Genomic DNA, 19,741 nt, shown 5'->3' on the forward strand with positions numbered 1-19,741 from the left:
AAGAGAAACACAACACGGTTAGCACACTGAGTGGCAGAAGCACAGAACACACCGACAAAGAATAACAACCAAACCTTAAATACACACACTAACAAGGACGATAACCAAGGACAGGTGTGACACATGACTGATTAACAAGAGAGGGGTGTGGTGATATACACACACCAACACACACACACACACTAACACACACACACACACACACACCAACACACCCACCCACACACACACACCAACACACACATACACACACCCGAACAAGACATCACACGGACACACGGAGAGGTCTAGGGGACCCTGCCATGACAGCCTGTTAATAGTAAAATAGTTTAGATTAGTTTAGTATTTTACAGATAGGAAGTATAAGTGTGCTTTCTAAATGAACTCTATTATGCAGAGACCCTATCTTTAGCTCCTAATTAATAAATGAACAATTTCTAAACTAAACAGTTTGTCAGGTTTTGTCAGAGATGTTTTGCTAGTTTGTAATCTTGAAACTCTTCTACTTCAAATAAGGGAAACCCGAGAACAAACTCTCTGCCCACGCCACTGTTAATGCCGTGAGGAAGTGGCTTTATGCTCACACATATATGAGGTTCCTCAGCCACAGAAAAGAGAACAAACCCCATTTGAACATAGTTCAGAATGACTTTTAGGAAAACTGCTATGTGAGCCCCTTCTTTATACACACAGAAAAACTGCTGTGAGTCAGTTCTCTACACACACTGTGAAGTCAGCAGCTCTTCTGCACATCTGTGTGATACTCGTAAGTTAATTAAACAGATGTTTGACTTTGAAGCTTGTCTACAGGCCTAGCTGGATAAAGACAGAGTTACTCCACTCTGTAGACTGGTGCTTGGACACAGGTTCACTGTTTCAGCAGAACATATACAGTAACACATACAGTGGAATGATGAACAGAAAGTTGAAAGCTAACAATGTGCCATAAACTTATTTTCCTTAAAACATGTTAAATCATAAAACACATTAACATGGTAAGGCCATGCACCTGTACCAGAACACATTAAAATAGCCATTATCCACGTCTGGTCACGCGCGTGCCGCTGGTGCCATGGTGGTGCAGCGTGGGATGCCCTTGTCTGTCCAGACTCAGGGCCAATTCTCCCATCACCCAGGCCTCGTCGTGGCTACTGAAGGACACAAAGGCGTCATATTTCACCTTCTCATCCACGTCTAGCTGCCGGTCTCTCTGCCTGGCACGTCTGTTCCTCCTCCACTTCCTGCCCAACTTCCTCTCCACGTATCCTCTCAGTCGAAAGAAGAGGACCACGCAGGGCCAGCGAGCAAAGCGATAGCCAATGGCAACTGCCAGCAACAGGTTGATTGAGATGGCTGTGCAAATGTAGCACAGGTACTGCCCATCTGTCTGACACAGCTTTTCCATGGTAGACAGGAAGTTACATTTCTGGTAATGCCAGACACGTTGTTGCCAGCACATGTAAATAACCTGCACTTGCGCACTCTCTGCCCAGTCCTGCAGCCAGCTATTCCCACAGCACAAGTCAACTCGGTCAAACACAACATCTGTGAGCTGGGAGCACACCAAACACCCCAGCCTGCAATGTCATGCCACTCACGCTGTACAGATGCAACAGTTCTAGTCACAGCAGATCTCTGAGCATGTTTCGTCGGGAAACGCAAGCGGCACTTGCAAAGCACACGGACCTTGAGCCGTGTTAAATTCCAAAAGATTACACAAGGGTTTGCTTGTTTGTAGAAATTGAGATTGACGAGTTTAAGACGCTTGATATTATGCAAATTGCTGATTGCAGAGTAATTAAGGTTTAGTTTCTCAGGATCGCCTGATAACTCCAAAGATTCGAGGTTTGTAAAATAGGACACAAAAAAATCTGATTTAATGAGGAACAAGCTGCCATTCAGTTTCAGCTCTTGCACGTATTCGAAGAAGGGAGAACTGACATCTGCAATTTGAAGAATATTTCCATTTAGCTCAAATATGAACATTCCCTTGGCCTGGATTGACCTGCCTAAGTAGAGAGTCGTCCCTTCAATGAGCATCGATGCTGAGGTGTTGCATATTCTCCGGAAATCCAAAAAACAACTGATTTAGAAACACTCTATAGACAAAGTCTAATCTTCCAAGAGTCAGCTCTCGCAGTTCCTGCAGGTTTCTAAACGTCCCATCCTCCATACTCTCAATCACATTACTGTCAAGAAACAGGACCTCCAGAGGATGAAGAAACTGAAAATCATTGGCAGCAAGAATTTTGATGCGGTTTAAGTTGAGTTTCAGAACTTTAAGGTGAAGTAGACCACTAAACCCTTCAGGTTCCACAGTATGAATTGCATTTTCACTGAGAATTAGTTGCTCGAGAAGAGGCAAGCAAGCAAATTGGTGTGTGTGGATCACTGTTAGCTGGTTATCTTGGAGATTGAGAAGAGATAAAGTCCACAGTCCCAGTGTTAGCAACACAGAACGGAGCTTCAGTCAGGCTTGCGCTAGCCCTGTGCATGATCTGTAACCCTGTCAGGATTGTCCAGAACTTGGGGTCCAAATGCTGGACTTTTGAATTAAATATACCAAGTTCCCTTGGTTTTGACCCACAGTCCTTTAAATCTTCAACTGATAATGTGTCCAGGTGTATATAAGTTAGTGTGAGAGACAAAATGTTCATTTGAGAAACCAGATGGCACAAGTCTTTGAAATTAGAGGAATATTGGTCTTATACAGCCCCTGATAACTCAACCATGTTGACATTTCCAAAAATCTATGGAAAATCTTGAAAGATTTTGGAACACCGCTAGAGATCCGGCCTTGATGTTTCTAATGGGGTTGGAAGTAAAGTCCAGAGTTTGTATTCCTGCGAGCACAATCAAAGGCCATGACTTCGACGCCCTTGGGCAGCCTGTTCCTGATGGATACGATACCGCTGTTCCACGCTGTCAGGTGTTTCAAGCAAGACATTCCATTAGGGATGCAACAGAAAACCTCATTAATTTCCTTGATGCAAACTGTGTCCAAAGACAACATAACTAAAGCAACCATATGGTCAAATAGTTTTGGGAGCACTGGCCAGCATGAAACCTTTTAAAGAGAGTTCCTGCACACGACCCAGTCCTGCAAACACCGACAGCTCCAGTACAACAGCACTGCATGCGCTATCGTTGAAAAGTACTTTGAGGAACTTGAGGTTAACGAGGCCTGAAAAAGCATCGGAATGAACTCAGACGAAACCCCTGAATTTGAAGATCTTCCAAGTTCTTGAAACGTGAGAACACATTAGCAGGAACATCACTAGCCTCACTGTAGATGCAGAGAGTCCGGATTCCCTCCCCAACTTCCGAGAGGTCTGTCTGGAAGTATGCAATTTTGCATTCTGCATAGGGTCCAAACCCAGGACGCTGGTGACAGGGAAAAGTCTTGCCAACATCACAGAGGAGACGCTCATGGAATGTTAGTGCTTGGTAATGAGGGCGGTGGCGGCACTCAAGATGCTGGAATACAGCACAAACATCACGAGAGGAAGTCCAACACATGGCTGCTGGCATATACATACCCTCACTTCAGGAACAGCAGTTTCCTGTCCAGGTTTTGGAAACTTCTGAAGATCTTCAATATCATTCCTGATGTGATGCAAACATCTCACACTGAACACTTCACTTATGTCCTACTTCTGTTATTTTTAAAACAGCAAGTGTGTGTGTGTGTGTGTGTGTGTGTGTGTGTGTGTGTGTAAGGGGACGGGCTAATAACCAGAGGCTGGGGCAATTTTATTTCTTTCTTTCCAACAAACGCATTTATGGTCTTTAGAGAGTCAAGTAACCTGAGCAGAAGAAAATGAAATCTTTAATAAAAGTCAATGTTCAGAGAAATAGAAAGTTTGCTGTAAATTCAATTTTATTAGTTAAGTGAAAGGTGATGGTTAACCCTTTATGTGCTACACTTCAGCAATGAACAGAATTAAGGGGAACTGAAACAAATGAATTTCTATTATAAAGCAGGTTTTTTTTTTTTTTTAAACCTTACAGATTAACTTCATGTCCATTTCTTTATATTACTCTGTACCGGTTATGCTAAAATAACATTTCCTACTGAATTAGCAGTAGCAACAATTATAAATAAACTTCAACATTACCAACAAGAGTAGTAGTATTACATTGTACAAGTGCCAGGTGGATACTGTAATATACTTAAAATTACAAAACAAGAAGCCAATGTTTCATTTTTATCTGCAAACAGGCTCTACGAAAGTGACTAGATGCAGAGAGAAACACGTGGCACAACCACACAACCTATCTGAGAAATCTAGTCCAACACGTGGCCGACTAGATGAGTAATATGAAATGCCTTACCCAAATATAAACCAATTAAAAAGATTCCTAACAAAAATATTTTAAAACAAACCTTAAATTTAGACATCAGTCCAAATGACCAGAACTAAAACAATTCAGTGCATACAACTAGAAGAAAAGTACAAACACGAGGTTAATATTCCACAGCAGTGTACAACAGTGACAGAATTGGACTTGTACTTAATATATTGCAGATTAATCACTTGACCCTTTAAAAAAAAAAAAAGGAGAGTATGAAAAGTACCATCTCAGTCAAGTTTGACTACAGTGTGCAGATTGTGTTTTCTGCCAGACATTTTTGGACATTGCAGAAACAGAAGCAGCAAACTACTGGGGTTTTAAAAAACAAAACCAAACCATCCACCACACTACAGGACCATTAAGACAATAACAGGAAGTCTCACTTGGAGGCTACACATGCATGTCACTGCACTAATCTTAAGATCAATCTTACAGCCCTCCAGCTTCTTTGCAACTTGTTGCTCAGTCTCAAACTGAAAACCCTTCCAAAACATCAGGCAGAAGTAAGACAGGAAAAAACAAACAAAAAAAGGAATTCATGGATCACGTAGCATCTGTGCACATGCCCGGGTGGAACTGCTCATGAGCAGGGACATGTCAGGAGCAGCAGTGTGTGTGTGGGCTTTGAACAGGTGCGTATAAGTGTTGTTCCTTCACATTGGAAGATTCTCTATAGCTTCAACAAGTCAGAGCCAAACTCGTCCACGGGTCCTCTGCAAGCTTGCGTCTCTCCGAATCTTCCTTCCCCCCCCCCCTCAGCCAGAAACTCCCTTCCTCTTCTCCACATTCCCTCTCCTATCTGGAAGTGCAAACTTCTCCATTGCCTCTCTTGCAAATCCTTCCATCTCATCCTCCATTTCCTCATTCCCCTCATCTTCTGCTACATCTTCCAAAATGTCTGCCATGTCCTCCACAAACTCGCTAAAGGGTATCTGGTCATGAACGAACACACCATCTGTGAAGAACTCGCCAACCAGCTTGTTCAGTTCCCCTTTTTTTGATGCTTGCTCCGTGGTTCCTAGCACCCTGCTCAAGTAGCCCAGAAATAAGCTCTCAAATTCATTCTGCGAAACGGGGTTGAGACCTTCTGCGTGAGCACACGCCATTATACCAGTGCAGCCTTCCATCGACCCACGGTAGTGACGTATACGGTCCCTCTGCCTGGTCCAGTAGTCATCGTGGATGTGGTGGGAATGGTGGGATGCCTTGTCCAAGGACCCATGCCCAGGTTTGTCCTTTCTGCTCCACTTCTGCCCTTTCTGATGGTGTTCATCTTTACTTCTCTTCACATCTGTCCATGCCTCACCTGTCCAGTCTTGCTCTCTGACATTCCGGTGCTTTTCTTCCCAGTCCTTCTGTACCTTTTCACCATTTCCTTTGTGATGATCTTTCTTGCCTTTCCCAAGTTTTTCCTTCTGGACTTTGTCAGGTTTTCCACCATCCTTCAGGTTCTCCTTTCTGCCACCTCCTCTCTTTTCACCTCCCTCCTGCTCCCTTTTCTCTGATTTCTTCCCCTCCCTTTGTTCTTTCCATTCATTCCCACCAGCTTCATTGACTTTCTTCCATTCCTTCCTGTGCTTCCAACCTTTTTCCTCACTTCCATGCTTCCACTCCTCGTCTTCCTTCACCTTATTTCCTGGACCTTTCCTTCCATTATCCACCGCTCCAAGTTTCTCCTTTCTCCCATCTTTCCTGTCCCCTTTGCCACCATCGTGTTTGAACTTCCTTTTCTCACCACCCTCCTTCCACCCTTTGCCCTCATCTGCCATTTTTCCCCTCGTCTTCTCCCTTTCAGCCTTCCCCTCTCCTTTGCCCTCCTCTTTCTCCTGCTCTCCCCTTTTCTTTCCGTTTCTTTTCTCACCACCCCTCTGCACCCTTGGCTTCTCCACCTCTACCTTTCCCTTCCTGGCCTTTTTCAGTTCATTCTTCTGTTCCTTCTCTTGCACTCTTGCATCTTCAGGTTCCTTCCCTCTGTGATGGGCTCGCGCCTCCCCCTCAGCAGAGGGTACCACTGGAGCTAAAGCAGGATTACATAAATGTGCAATTTAGGTTCTTAAAACCAAAACTGCATCAAAATGTAGCATGACAGTCTGTACATGGCCTTTTGTTACCTTTTTTATTCTGAGAGATGTCTGCCATGTTTCTCAGAACTTCCAGGGCTTTCTGCATGGCTGGGAGACCCTGTAGATCTTCCTCTGGGCCCTCACTCACTTTCTTCAGCCGTTGGGTCTCTTGCTCCAGCTGTTTCTGGAGTGCAAGCAGTCTCTCCAACTCCTCCTTCATCCGCTGGTTCTCCACTTCTAACTCCTCCCTTCTCTTCCGCTCCTTGGATTCCTCCTCCACCTGGAATTGTGCAGCTCTGAGGCGCTCTTCCTGTTGCTGTGTTTGTGACGGAGCAGAAAAGAAACAGGTCCAAATGCAACAATACCACCCCCCCACACACACACACACACACACACCTGTAGCCGTGCCTGCAGGTTTGCGATTTGCTCGCTGTCCTTTGCCAAACGCTCCAGTAGTTCTGAATGCTGGACAGCTGCAGGAGTTTCTGTTGGAGCATCAGGGTTCAACCACTCCTGACACACAAACACAAAATGGACAAGAGGCAGTGAAATTAGAAACACCAAACACAAATGAGTCCAAAGCGAAACCTCACATTTTATTACTGGATTGGACTTGCAGTTTGACCATTTCATCAATGAACTCAGCTAAAGTTACAAAAGGCCGAGAACCAGAACCAACCTTCTGCAGCACTGCCTCCGTCAGATCCCCCACATCCACGTCTCCCACTACGGAATTCAAAACAGGACAGGATAAACCGACAGAGACCGACCCAACTTTAGTCAACGTTACAAACATGGAAGACCAGCCATCCTGAATATGTGATCGATTGATCATGCACATGTGCGTGAGAGAATGACTGAAACGAAAGCGCCCATCAGATCAAGTAATGCTTTTCCCCAGACCAGCACATTCACATGCATGATGAAAGGCCCTGAACAGCTCAGACGTGTGCCTACACAACCATTTACAAAAGCCCCTGCATAAGCTATAGATGTACCTTAAAGCACACAAAATGTAGAAACTTAACTACATGGGTTAATGCTTTTTACAAATAAAACCCACGGCCTGTACAGGACATGCAGTGAGCACTCACTGTAGCTCATGCACACAATTGTGAGAGGATTGTAAACAAAGGGTTTTAAGTTGTTTATTGTGTTGCAAATGAAACGTTGCCTGGGTGCTTCTTCAGAATTCCCTCGTGTCCAGTAGAACACACAAAACGTGCCTGTGTGTTTAAAAATACATTACGTAGTTCTTCAATCTTTACGGTCAGACAACCAAAAACCAAACCAAAACCAAGTGTAGTGACAGTTAAATAGAATATAAGTGAAGATCTTAAAATCATGGCCACCTCACACCTGAGACTTTAGATTCAGCCAAATGGGGTTTGTTTTTGGATCATTTTCTTAAGTCTGAAACTGAAGCACCCACACAACATGAAAACAGATTCTGATTCAAATGTTGAATGTGTCCCCCCGCCGGAAAAGTGAAGCAACAGGCAGGCCTTAAATTGGTGCAACAACCCTTGACCAAACGATCTCCGCCCCCCGCACCTACCGCCATCCAGATCCATGAGCACACCTGCAGAACAACACACCTCCATCTCAAAAACACCACCCTCAGCCAACAATTAATCAACCTCATGCACAGATGGATGCGCCGTGGCTGGTGTTTACCAGAGAAGAACACGGTGCCCAGGGCCAGCAGAAGCAGCGCACCGAAGATGCACTTGTTCAGGGAGACACCAAAGCCGTCCGCTCGTGGAGGGGGTTGGAAGTGTTCTTCCAACAGCTCCTCATCCTCGTCATCTCGATGAGGAGTCAGCAGGGAGATATTTCTCCTCCTCACTCCAGAACCCTCACTCACCTTCTCTTCTGTTTCACAGCCTAGTTTGGACTCTTCTAAGAAAAAGAGAAAAAGCAGGCAATGTTCTTTGTATATTTCTACTAGACTAGCATCAGTGCCAGAATCAAACTCCTTTGTTCCTTTAAGGGAAAAGTTCACTGAACAAAGAAACATGTTTTTGGCAGCGTCTGACCTACTTTGCAGTAGCAAGAAGTTTTTTCATCCACTTTAATCCTCAAACCCTGTACGATCATGTAGAACATGCTCCACGTTAACAGAGACAGGCCACAGGACTGTTCTAGCTCTTAAAATCAGTCAAACTGTTTTTCAGGAAATATCTCTCCCCAGTCAAGTGGCACAGAAACCGTATGCCACGGAGCCTTTTGGGTTCCACACGATTAAGGCTTCTGTGCAAACGCTATACAGAGGGGGCATCCGTTTGCCTGTGCACACAGGGGCAGGAATATGTGCAAGTGCTAAAGAGGGGAAAACAGATCAGGGCTTCACTGGATTTGCTTCTATTCCTGGAATTCCCCACAGTCACGAGCTCAGCCTGGGCTGTGCCTTCACAGCTGTTCCACATCTACAAGACACGTACATTCTGCCCTCTAGCGGAGCAGCTAAATATGGTCATTACCATCTTACACTTTCAGTGTTGGATTTAGACGTGGTGCTAAAGGGAAGGCTTTGATAACATGGAATTACTCCACTAAATCCATCTTAATGTATGCATGAAGAACACATGCAAAAGTAGTGTTCACCCAGGCTAATAGACAACTTCACAAGAACTTGGCTACGTTTTCATGGTGACAGTTTAGTTCTGTGGTAGCAAAACAAATTCACAATTTGAATTCACATTGTAAAAATGCCATACTGACACTGGGGCATTCGCTCACAGCCAGTCACGCCACAAGTCTAGAAATCACAACAACTAAAAACAAAAAGGGGACATTTGCAAACACTTAACAGAACAACTTAAATTCCTATAAAATGCTTAGAAATTCAAACGCATGATGTGTGACTATGTACCAAATTAAACTCTTGGCTAAAAGGTAACTGGGTTTGAGTGTATAACTGGGTCATGGCTGTCGTGATTACGTGATTATTTTCCATAGTATTATGATTTCAAACAGAATACAAACTTTGGTGCTCGTCCTTGCAACAATCCTGCCGAGACAAAACTTTGAATACAGGGCATCAGTTTCTTCATTTCATTGTGTATGAAATAAAAGAATCAAATGCACTTTTCCCTGAGCACAACTTTAACGATGTAGTTTGTGTGTGATTGCCAGCATTGGGTTCAGCTCACCAGTGGGGCATCAAAACAAACATCGCAGACAAGTAACAAAAGTTCATACGAATGAATGAAGCTACAGTTGTAGAACACCTTTCTCTGCATCTCTGCATGTGTTCACATACTTGCCATAGAGATTTTCTTCAGCGTGTGATGGTAAGTCACCTCCGACACATTTCACCTCTGGCATTGACCTGATTTTAGTGAGCATACACTGTGGCCATAGGACTTATTTATTATCTAGTTACTATAAGTACACACACACACCCACACCCACCCCTGTTGACTCGTCAATAACTTCATACTATAATAGTTGAAAAAATATTAATATTTATTACATCAGAAATAGTTATATTACACAACTAATGTACAAGTAGAAATAGAGAATAAAATAATTGTCAGATGCAGTTCATTGTCAATTATTTGCATCATCTAATATTCACCGATCGTGCAGGCTGAGGTAACCCTTGCATTAACACGAGTGACTTTTGCAGTTAAGTGCATAACTATTGAGGAAGTACAGGGCACCTAACAGAAGGAGCAGGAACGAGATTTCTCAGCTGTAGCAGGTTGTGTAGCAGGGCAGGACACATTTACTCATTCATTTAGAAGCAGCACGAAAATTACAAAATCAAGGTCTTTATATAACACGCATCAGGCAGGAGCGGGCACGCGGTCTGGCTACAGTCTCCATTACGCCCAACCAAAACTGCTATACAACATGACATCTTTTCCCCCCCCCTCAACTTTACCTTCGCTCAGGGTCCTCCTCAGCTCCGACTTCTCTACCTCTTGGGAAATCTCCCCACACGTGGCAGCGTCATGGTCAGGGGCTGGGCTCGTGGGCTCAAACGAGTCGGAGAACGTTTCCCCGTCAGGGTCCGGAAGGTGGTGACCTTCACCATGGTGGGAAGGGCTGCGCTCGCTGGAGTCAGAGGTCAGAGAGGAGAGGCTCTCAACAGGAGAGCCAGCGCTGAGCAGGGGGTCAGCTGTCAGAGGGGCCACGTCTTCTCCAGCCTCCAGAGGCCTTACCTGGTGAGGAACTCTCCAGTTAACACAAACACCTTTAATGTCACACAGAGGTGTTTGCTGCGAATTCAGGCTCAGACTTCAACACTTTGCCCTGATGTAAAAGCCTTAATCCAACACTGCTGACAGACTTAAAGCATTCCCAAAAAATGGTTACAATTCATCTGAAGTGAGTCTGGTTCTTCACTAACGGGAGCTAAAATGAGACCCGAGCGCACAGACCTGAGGCGGCTCGGGGCCGGGAGTCTCCTCCGCGTGACTGTCTGGAAGCTCGGGTCTCCGGGTGGAGCCTGGGCCCAGCTGCTCAGATGGGAGCTTGGCTGACCCCGTGCTGTCTCCTTGTCCCTGAGCCTCCAGGCCAGATTCCTAATTATGGACACAGACAAGATGTTCCATGATGCTGCTAAAAGATTACTGCACCCACCTTTACCTCAGATGTGAGAAAGCAGTCCTACCTCAAACACCACCCACCTTTACCTCAAACGTGAGAAACCACCACCACCACCCACCTTTACCTCAGACGTGAGCAAGCAGTCCTACCTCAAACACCATCCACCTTTACCTCAGACGTGAGAAACCACCACCACCACCCACCTTTACCTCAGACGTGAGCAAGCAGTCCTACCTCAAACACCACCACCCACCTTTACCTCAGACGTGAGAAACCACCACCACCACCCACCTTTACCTCAGACGTGAGCAAGCAGTCCTACCTCAAACAACACCACCCACCTTTACCTCAAACGTGAGAAACCACCACCACCACCCACCTTTACCTCAGACGTGAGCAAGCAGTCCTACCTCAAACACCACCCACCTTTACCTCAGACGTGAGCAAGCAGTCCTACCTCAAACACCACCCACCTTTACCTCAGACGTGAGCAAGCAGTCCTACCTCAAACAACACCACCCACCTTTACCTCAGACGTGAGAAACCACCACCACCACCCACCTTTACCTCAGACGTGAGCAAGCAGTCCTACCTCAAACAACACCACCCACCTTTACCTCAGACGTGAGAAAGGTCCAGCTGTTGGTGCCACTGCTGTTATCAGACATCACCACCTAATGGCTCTGTCCAGCAACTGCAACACAAGAAGCAACAGGCATCAAAGCCCAGACGACTTGTTCATTTGCATGGCCCACTGCTCATTTGCATGCTATGTTGCGGCCCTTTCGCATTCATTACTGCACAACAAGCAGGAGGGGAATGTTTAATAGGGTTGGAGACGCCGTGAATGCTTCATCAGTTATCTGGCGCCATGTAACTAAAAAAGGGGGGGGGGGGGGGGGGGCGAAGGTGCTGCTCGCAGAGAAACCAAAGATCTGGAAGTTTAACACTCACTGTTTGAAAAACCAGCAACAAAAGCGGAAGTGGTGCATTCCAACTGGGTCAGAGACCAAACCCCATGTCAGCTTCCCCAGTATTGCCAACATTCCTGTATTCCCACACAGCAAGAGGAGTGACCGAGGTACCCTACACTTCAGTGGAATATGGTCACTTAATTTGTGTGTCAAGATGTACAGACCAGTGTTGAAGTCATAATCTGACATTACTCTCTGACACACTTGATCCTATATTAAGAGCTTTTTTTTTCTTCGCCCCAGTAATTTGGGTCTGCTAATCGAGGGATTCCCTCGAGAGGTTTGTGAATGTAGCCCGAGCCTGGAGAATTGTGCAGGATATAGCTTGACCCAAAATAGCGCTGAGCGCGCGCTCAGCTGTGCGAAATGTGAAGGAAACGCGACCAGTTCGGTACACGACTGATCTCAGCGCGCGCTCCCTTCTGCAGCACTTTAGCTTCCTGAAGTTAAGCGGCGCGTGCGACTACAAAAGTGACGGAGATCAAATGTACCAAAACTGGAGACGTGCACGAAGGAAACCGCGTGCAGACAGCTGCGTAACATGGCATGGGTATAGTACCCGTATGATGATACGATTACGAGCAACCACGGGAGTTTCATTTAAAACAAAACCAACACTGAACATTATTTACGGGTCGGAGACCCAACGGCCACTCGTGCACTGCGTCTTCTCCGAACTGACCAAACAAGGTCAAAGTGCCGAAGCTCCAGTCTGCTGGAACAAGAGTTTAAACCATTAAACCCCAAACGCGCCACCGCGCCAGACAATGCGCGCCACGGTCTTAAAACTGCGTGTGAACCCAGTAAAAGGCTGTGCTTGGTTAAACCATCAGCAGGGTGTATTATCCTACACATGCCTGTGCATCCTAGAATACCGCGTAAGTGGCATGCAGAACTTCAAACAGCACTCAACAGAAACTTAGCAGCTCCAAAAGCACCAAACAGGTTACAGCAGTCCCATTCAGCCTAACACGCATCGCATGCCTAGGAGAATCAGATCAGAGTAAAACAAAACCTTACCTTCAGACTTGTAAACCGCTTGAAGTGCAGTTTCTGCGTCCCCGCCCGGGCCGAGTGGTAGTGACGGCGTGTTCCAGCGCCCTTCACTGATCTCCGCCAATCACAAGTGGAGGTTTCACAAACACCCCGCCTCCACTCAGTAGAAGTCCACCAATGACAGCGCGGCATGCGTCCTTTGACTGACACACACAGGTGAGGAGAATAAATGCGATCTTGCGTACACCTGGCTGAGTGCGGACGGTGCCTAACTTTAGTTAGGCCAATTTAACCTTAGTGTGCGTGCACGCACGCGTCCTTTGTTTCAGGGCCTGAGACGTATTTACATTTACTGCATTTATCTGACAATTACAGTTATGACTGAACACAACTTGAGTAATTGAGGGTTAAGGGTTTTGCTCAGGGACCCAACAGCAGCAACTTGGTAGTGGTGGGACTTGAACCAGCAACCTTCTAAGTACTAATCAAGTACATTAACCACCGAGGTACTGCTGCCCTCTAGTTGTGTTGATGAACGTGTGACTACATGCAGACACACACACACACACACACACAGCCCGAAGCGTATTTGCGTTGATAAACGTGCGACTACATACACACACTGCTTTATTTGCATTGGCCTGGGCAGCGCTCCCGGGCCAGTCTGTTATGTAAGGTTCAGGAAGCGTATTGTGCGGAGAGGCCCCGCTGCTGGGGTGGTGAAGAAGTGGTGAAACAGGAATGTCTATAAACAAAGGCCTGAAGACGAGGAGGGTGTAGAACCTCAGACACTGTAAAGCACGACGTGAAGCAATGCCCTTTTGAAATGCGTTTATTTAAACAGCCTGGGCAGGACTCTTATTACACTGAAGCGTCACTTCCGTGGAAACCCCTGACTGATAAGGCTGTCCGCTGTCTCTGATAATATGCATCACGGACACTAGAAAAAAAAGGAAAATAATAAATAAATAAATAATAATAGTAAAGTCTCATTCACAGCTGTGGTGCCATCTAGTGGCAGTCACCACATTTCTCTCAGGGGTTTTTTTTTGGGGGGGGGGGACGACTTGGCTAAAGATATCATGAAATGGAAGATATCTGGCTGGTGGTTGAAGTCACTTTTCCCTGTTACAAACCTCTCATTGCTAATTCATTTCCAACTGTGCCATGATAGGTGATACACCCTGTGCATTAATTATAAGAAATATTATATTAAAGCTGTTTGAAATAGCCCATTACATACTACACTAAGTATGTACTGTATACTGGTTCCCGTAGTATCCAGTATACAACAAACACAAACCACACTGCAGAGTGACATGAAAGTATGAAGGCTCTGCCCACTTGGGAAAGATTTTCCTCCATTGCATGTTGGGATGCAGTACACCACGAAGAGCTCTGGTCACATACTGGAACATTTGGTTGGATTAGTACATCGTCCAGTATTTTCGCATACTGGTTTGGGGCCCAGTTAGTATGTGGGTATTATGTAGTAGACCATTCTGAACAGCTGTAATCAGGAAAGCCGCCATTGTTGACCTTTGTATGGAATGTTCCCTAGTTTTCCAAAGATTACGCTTTAGACGGTTCATTTGAAAAACCTTCAGTTCTTTCAGGAAACTAAACTATCGCATGTCCCTGTTTGTACGGCACAAAAAGAGGTTCATTAGTGTCTGTTGTATCGCTGTTCAGAAAGGCATGACTGTGATAATTACGGACTGCTAAAGACTGAACCCGACTTTGTGTGTTACCGACCTCCAGCTGCAAACTCCGCAGCACACCAGCGTGCGCAGAAAGCCAGAGATCTGAGCAGGTGAGGAGCAGAACGCACGTCCCTCACCTCCTCCTCCCTGTGGCTCAATCCAGGATCTCCTTGACACACCAGCAGCAGAGGAGGAGGTATAGGCATTCCTTCAGGGAACGGCCCATCCCGAAACCCGCGCTCCCCCAGGGTGGGTCCCTGTCACGGCCGCACTTGCGGGCCGCATCCCTCAGCTCCTGATCCAGCGAGGAAGGTGTGTCATGGGGGAGGGGCGGCCCCTGTGGGTCCATGTCGCTGCGGTTCTCCCTGGACTGACCCGTCAGGCGTCTGACGCAGGAGGGAGCTTGTGATCGCTCCTGTGTGGAGAAGCTCTCCAGCGCTCCGCTGTTCAGATATCAGCGCTGCTAGCGAACGGGTTTAGCTGGTCTGGAGCGTTTGGCCCGAACTCTGGTTCTGCACGCTTGCCGCCTGCAGCTGCTGTGATCTGCATGTGGCTTATATCTGCCTCTGGAGCACTGCAGCTCACTAGAGCTTCCAGCAATTGTCTCCGTTATGCTGACCCTCACCCTGCTAATCTACCAGAGGACTTTAGCTCCCTCATTGTTCTGGGAAAGGTCCTGAAAGCTTCTGTCAAAACCTCTGACCAAATGAACGCCTCGCGGTTTGGCTGTTTGGACAGTTCCTCTCCTGTTTTTGTCTCCTTTTGTTCTGATGTGGTTCAGAGAAGCTTCCACGCCGTGTAGCCAGTCTTCCTGTGTTCGGCTCACGGCCAGGATACAGGCCTCCTGTCAAAACATCACTCCTGCCTTCCTGTGTCTGGCTGTGGGCGTCTGACAACCGTGAGCCTACACACACACTCGTGTGTTTATGAGAAATAATCACCACACTCCTGCCGTGTTGAATATGTCATGAGGGCAGCCGTGATCCACGTCTGCAGATTCAGATAAACTTACTCCAGTTATCGCAGCATATTGAATTTTATACCAGTTCTTTGTCAGAAATTTGCATTTTACAGTTGAGTGTAATGATGCATGAGAAGTCTGACCATGTCAACAGTGACAGTGATCGGATGATTTATGTGGATAAATCCACATAAGCTACCAAGGGCCTGCTGATTGGCAGGAAAACGCAGCCAGCCTTCTTACGGTAGCGCTTGACGGGGCAACCGAGGCACGGGCACTCACACACACGCGCATACACTCGCACGCACGCACACTCGCTCGCTTGCACACACTCGCTCGCACACACTCACGCACTCCTGCCAAAGTGAGAATGGTTTGAAATGCTAAATGGAAGAACAGGCACATAAAGAAGGAAAATGGCATTTGTTCTGGAAACGTAAAGCAGCCGTTCTGTTCAGGAATGGTGGACGAGGCCGAAGGGGGATCACATCTCCCACAGAGACAGAAAGAAACACACCCACATCCCAAACATGTGATAGTATGTTTTTATATATGCGATCTATAGTTTCAGATACATATGTAAACACGTATTTCCCCCAAAAAAACAACATAAAAAAAAAAGAGTATTAAAACAAATCAAAAGTAAAAATGTGACAATCAATATCTGTGCAGACAGAGAAACAAACCTTTGGTTTAGAAAATGCAAACACAAACATCCACAACCAGTAATAATAAAAAAAAAAAAAAATCCAACACAAATAAAAACAACAAACAAATAAAAGCCACCCTCACAACAGCCAGATGTGTTTGAGAGAGTGCAGAAGGTTTCCAGGCAACACAAGGCCACTGAGGAATATGAAAATAACGCCAAACTTGAGCAGTGGCGTAGGTCAGATGCTTCCGGAACTTGCCACACAAACATGCCTGCTTAGACCCAAAGACTGAAATAAAATGATTTTCAGATGCAAAATTACACAGCGAGCTTGTTACTCACATCAGCCGGGCCGCAGATGGAGGCGGTGTGCCCCCCCCCCCTACAAGATGCATTCTGGGAAAGACTCTGAAAACTAGAACATAAAAGCAATTGTGTAGTGGCTGTGCGGGCAGCCAGAGGGATCGCTGCGCCCCTCCCACAGAGGAGGACCTATCACCTATGACCCTGCCCTGGCACACTTCCCACACTGCCCCTGGGCACCTCTGTGGATGTTATGTCTACATCACGGACGGAGTGGGCAACACAGACGCTGCTAGACTCGGAGACAAACACACGACCTGCTGACACCCTTTAAAAGAGCCTGTAGTCCAGATCTCATCTGGCAGGATCAAGATCCAGGGATGCAAACATTCCGAACTATCTGGCTGTTCCCCAAGCGCATGGCCCGAGATCAGGATACACACGCTGACGTGTACATCTAAGGCTTGTGTTCATAATCTGTGGGTCAGCCATTTCTACACAAACAAGCAAATGTCAAAAGAATGTGATCATTCACTTCTAAATGATAAAAACATATATAGAAATGTCACAGATTGGCACTAAAAGGAGAACAACACAGAGGTTTGAGAAAATGTGCAATAAAACCGACTCGGGACTCATTCTAACTTCACTTCAGAAGATTTTTTTTTTCTTTTTGTAGTTGGATTTTTTGGCAACCAAACCCTTGACCAAAGCCGTGTCTGTTGCTGGTTTCTCTTCGTGTTTAAACCACAACATGACGGCAGTCTGGCGATGAGGCTGTGATGAGGGGAAGGCACAATTCATACAGGAGATAAACAAATAAACAACAACAAAGGACAGAGGCGCTAGGGGTGTGTGTGTGTGTGTGTGTGTGTGTGTATGTGCATGTCTGTGTGGGGTGTGTGTGTATGTCTGTGTGGTGTGTGTGTGTGTGTACCTGTGAGAAGATGAGTACTCTGTGTGTCTGGTGTGGTGTGTGTGTGTGTGTACCTGTGAGAAGATGAGTACTCTGTGTGTCTGGTGTGGTGTGGTGTGTGTCTTTTTGCTGCCCTGTCTGTGGTTTGCATAAGAACTGCATACTGTGGTCCAAGTTGTCCAGAAAGAACACAATCCCCATAATTCAGTTGGAGTGTATATTTCCTTCCTGAACAGGTTTCTGCAGGGCGAGACATTTCCCAGACTAAGCGTTAATCTAACTCCGTGTACTCTAGTCAGACGTGGTGTGGGATTTTTTTTAGCATTTGGTTTTTACACTTTTATCGTCTCACTTTTTCTCTTAAAATCACCTACTTTAAACGCAACCCTGACTCAAGCACATGTGGGGAGAGATTGTCAATGCCAGGAGGAACAATCCATAGATAAAAAAAGGAAAGAAAATGGAATATACAGTACGGAAAACCCGGATAAACCCAGCAGACATCAGATGAAATCACAGAGGAAGGCCCAAACAATGTCTTCCTCTTTCTAAGTTCAGAGCAACTACATCTACTCATTTTTTCTGTCTTTTAAGTTCCGCTCATTGTTTCCAAGCGGTGGGATTATGGTGCTTCTGTCGTGTTTCTCGTTTAATGCTCTCGTCTACTCTCGTCTTCGGCTCCAGTGTTTTAGGCAGACGGGTCGCGGGTCTTAAATCAACCACGTCCCTCCGTGACCTCCATTAATATGGCCGACGGGACCTGGGAGGAGTTTGTTTTTTGCATAAAGAACTGCATCTGGTGTGAGAGCGTGCTACCTGGAGCCTCACATGCAAGGTCACGGAGTGTTCCCAGTGTTCCCATTACTCCCAGTGGGACCTGGGACCTTCAGAGGAGTGATTAGAAAATACTCCACCCAGCCCGGTGGTGAGTCAGCCCAGTGACTCCACCCAGCCCGGTGGTTTAGCAGTCAGAATCCTGCAGGTTTGGAGGATGACCATCTGAAGGATTAACCCTTTAATGCATGGTGAAGAACTTTAAGATTAGAGTCCGTGTTTGGATAACTGCAGGAACATCCGGAACCTGATCTGAACAAACACGTGATCCTAAATAGTTTTCTGAGAATGAATTCACCAAGCCAAAGGCAACAGCCTTCCCAGTGTCTGGGTCTCTTTGGAGTGGATCAAAACAGGGACAGTTCCGCTCTTTCGGGTCATGTCGCCTGACACTCAGAGGGAGTGACATCACACCCGTTCCATAGGGCTTTGTGGTTGTCCCTTTTTTGGCAGTTTCTGTTGGAGTCGTGTTTTCCGGTGGGTGCGACCACCTCTTGGTCTTGATTGACAGCAAAGTACAAACTCAATGTTCCTTTTTGTCTTTTGTTCACACTCTTTAAAAAACCCCCAAACAAGCAAAGAGATCTCCAGAGTGCAGGGCAGACAGGGAGGGGTCATGGCGTGCGGGCGGGGGGTGTGCGGGCAAGATGCCCCTCCCCCTAGGCTCTGCGCTCCACGGGCTGCTGCAAACACACCTCACTTCCCGCAGACACGATCGGCAGCCTGTTGTCCATGTGGTAGCTGATCAGGTGACTGACGCTCTCAAAGCGGTGGTCCTTGGTGCGCACCTGCAGTGGGTGCAGGGGGGGAGGAATGGACAAGCAAAGATGGAGGACGTGACGAGACAGAATGCAAATGAATGGACAAAAAATTGGTTTCCCGATGCACAGCTACTCCCCCCTCCGCTCACCACGCCCTCCGGGTCCACCAGCAGCAAGTGCTTGGGCTGGTCGCCCTGCTGGCCGGTCAGCACGTACTGGCCCGGCGTGGTGCCGGACTCGCGCACCAGGAAGTCCCCGTCCCTGCTGAGCAGTCGCTCGGCCTGCCGCCGGCTCAGGGGGCCATGGAACCAAGACTCGTTCTGCAGCTGCTCGGCCAGAGGGAGCACCGCTGTGCATGGCCCGCCTAGCGCGTCGTCAAATGGCTCTGCGTGGGGGGTATAGCAGGCGTCGTTTAAACTTGAGCAAGACGGAAGGAGCCGGTACTGCGCTAGAAGGACCGCACACCTCCGCATTCGAGCAGCAGGGAAGGTTTACACTCACTCATATCAAACGCATCTCTGTTAGCACTGCCATTGGATGCAGCCACAGGGGGACGGGGTTTATCCACGTTGACATACGATGGGTCGTCAAACAGGCCTCCGTCCTTCGCTCCTACTGAGAGGTGAGAAAAGAGAGAGAGAAATGTGAAAGGGTGATTTCTG

At 46.8% G+C, this 19,741-nt stretch overlaps 2 protein-coding genes and 1 pseudogene across 10 annotated transcripts in view; all 3 read right to left on the bottom strand.

Moving 5' to 3' along the window:
* Positions 1-291: 291 nt before the first annotated feature.
* On the bottom strand, positions 292-2,991 carry LOC113590617 (annotated as a pseudogene).
* An 871-nt stretch (positions 2,992-3,862) lies between these two features.
* Positions 3,863-13,078, bottom strand: pbxip1b (pre-B-cell leukemia homeobox interacting protein 1b). 4 transcript variants are annotated; one of them, XM_035530787.1, is made up of 10 exons: positions 12,974-13,078; positions 11,597-11,673; positions 10,811-10,954; positions 10,312-10,591; positions 8,097-8,321; positions 7,978-8,001; positions 7,099-7,145; positions 6,816-6,932; positions 6,468-6,735; positions 3,863-6,373 (listed from the first exon to the last, which is right to left on the bottom strand). In XM_035530787.1, exons 2-10 carry the CDS (start codon positions 11,645-11,647, stop codon positions 5,112-5,114), a joined length of 2,418 nt encoding a protein of 805 aa, XP_035386680.1. In that variant the 5' UTR covers positions 11,648-11,673; positions 12,974-13,078; the 3' UTR covers positions 3,863-5,111. The 4 variants fall into 4 exon arrangements, with proteins under 4 accessions (XP_035386680.1, XP_035386679.1, XP_035386678.1 ...); XM_035530786.1 differs by having other exon boundaries at positions 8,097-8,318; positions 11,591-11,673; XM_035530785.1 differs by having other exon boundaries at positions 11,591-11,673.
* Positions 13,079-18,071: 4,993 nt separating this feature from the next.
* The window catches only part of shc1 (SHC (Src homology 2 domain containing) transforming protein 1), a 24,065-nt gene continuing 22,395 nt past the window's right edge, over positions 18,072-19,741 (bottom strand). For 5 of the 6 annotated variants that reach the window (XM_035530792.1, XM_035530791.1, XM_035530794.1 and 2 more), the window contains exons 11-13: positions 19,581-19,694; positions 19,229-19,464; positions 18,072-19,106 (exon numbers count right to left, since the gene is read on the bottom strand). In XM_035530792.1, the coding sequence (XP_035386685.1) occupies positions 18,978-19,106; positions 19,229-19,464; positions 19,581-19,694 (479 nt within the window). In that variant the 3' untranslated portion in view covers positions 18,072-18,977. The remainder of the gene's footprint in view (positions 19,107-19,228; positions 19,465-19,580; positions 19,695-19,741) is intronic. The other variant, XM_035530795.1, reaches the window with a different exon arrangement.

This window comes from Electrophorus electricus, chromosome 10 (genome assembly GCF_013358815.1).
Source record: "Electrophorus electricus isolate fEleEle1 chromosome 10, fEleEle1.pri, whole genome shotgun sequence".
In the NCBI taxonomy this organism is placed as follows: domain Eukaryota; kingdom Metazoa; phylum Chordata; class Actinopteri; order Gymnotiformes; family Gymnotidae; genus Electrophorus; species Electrophorus electricus.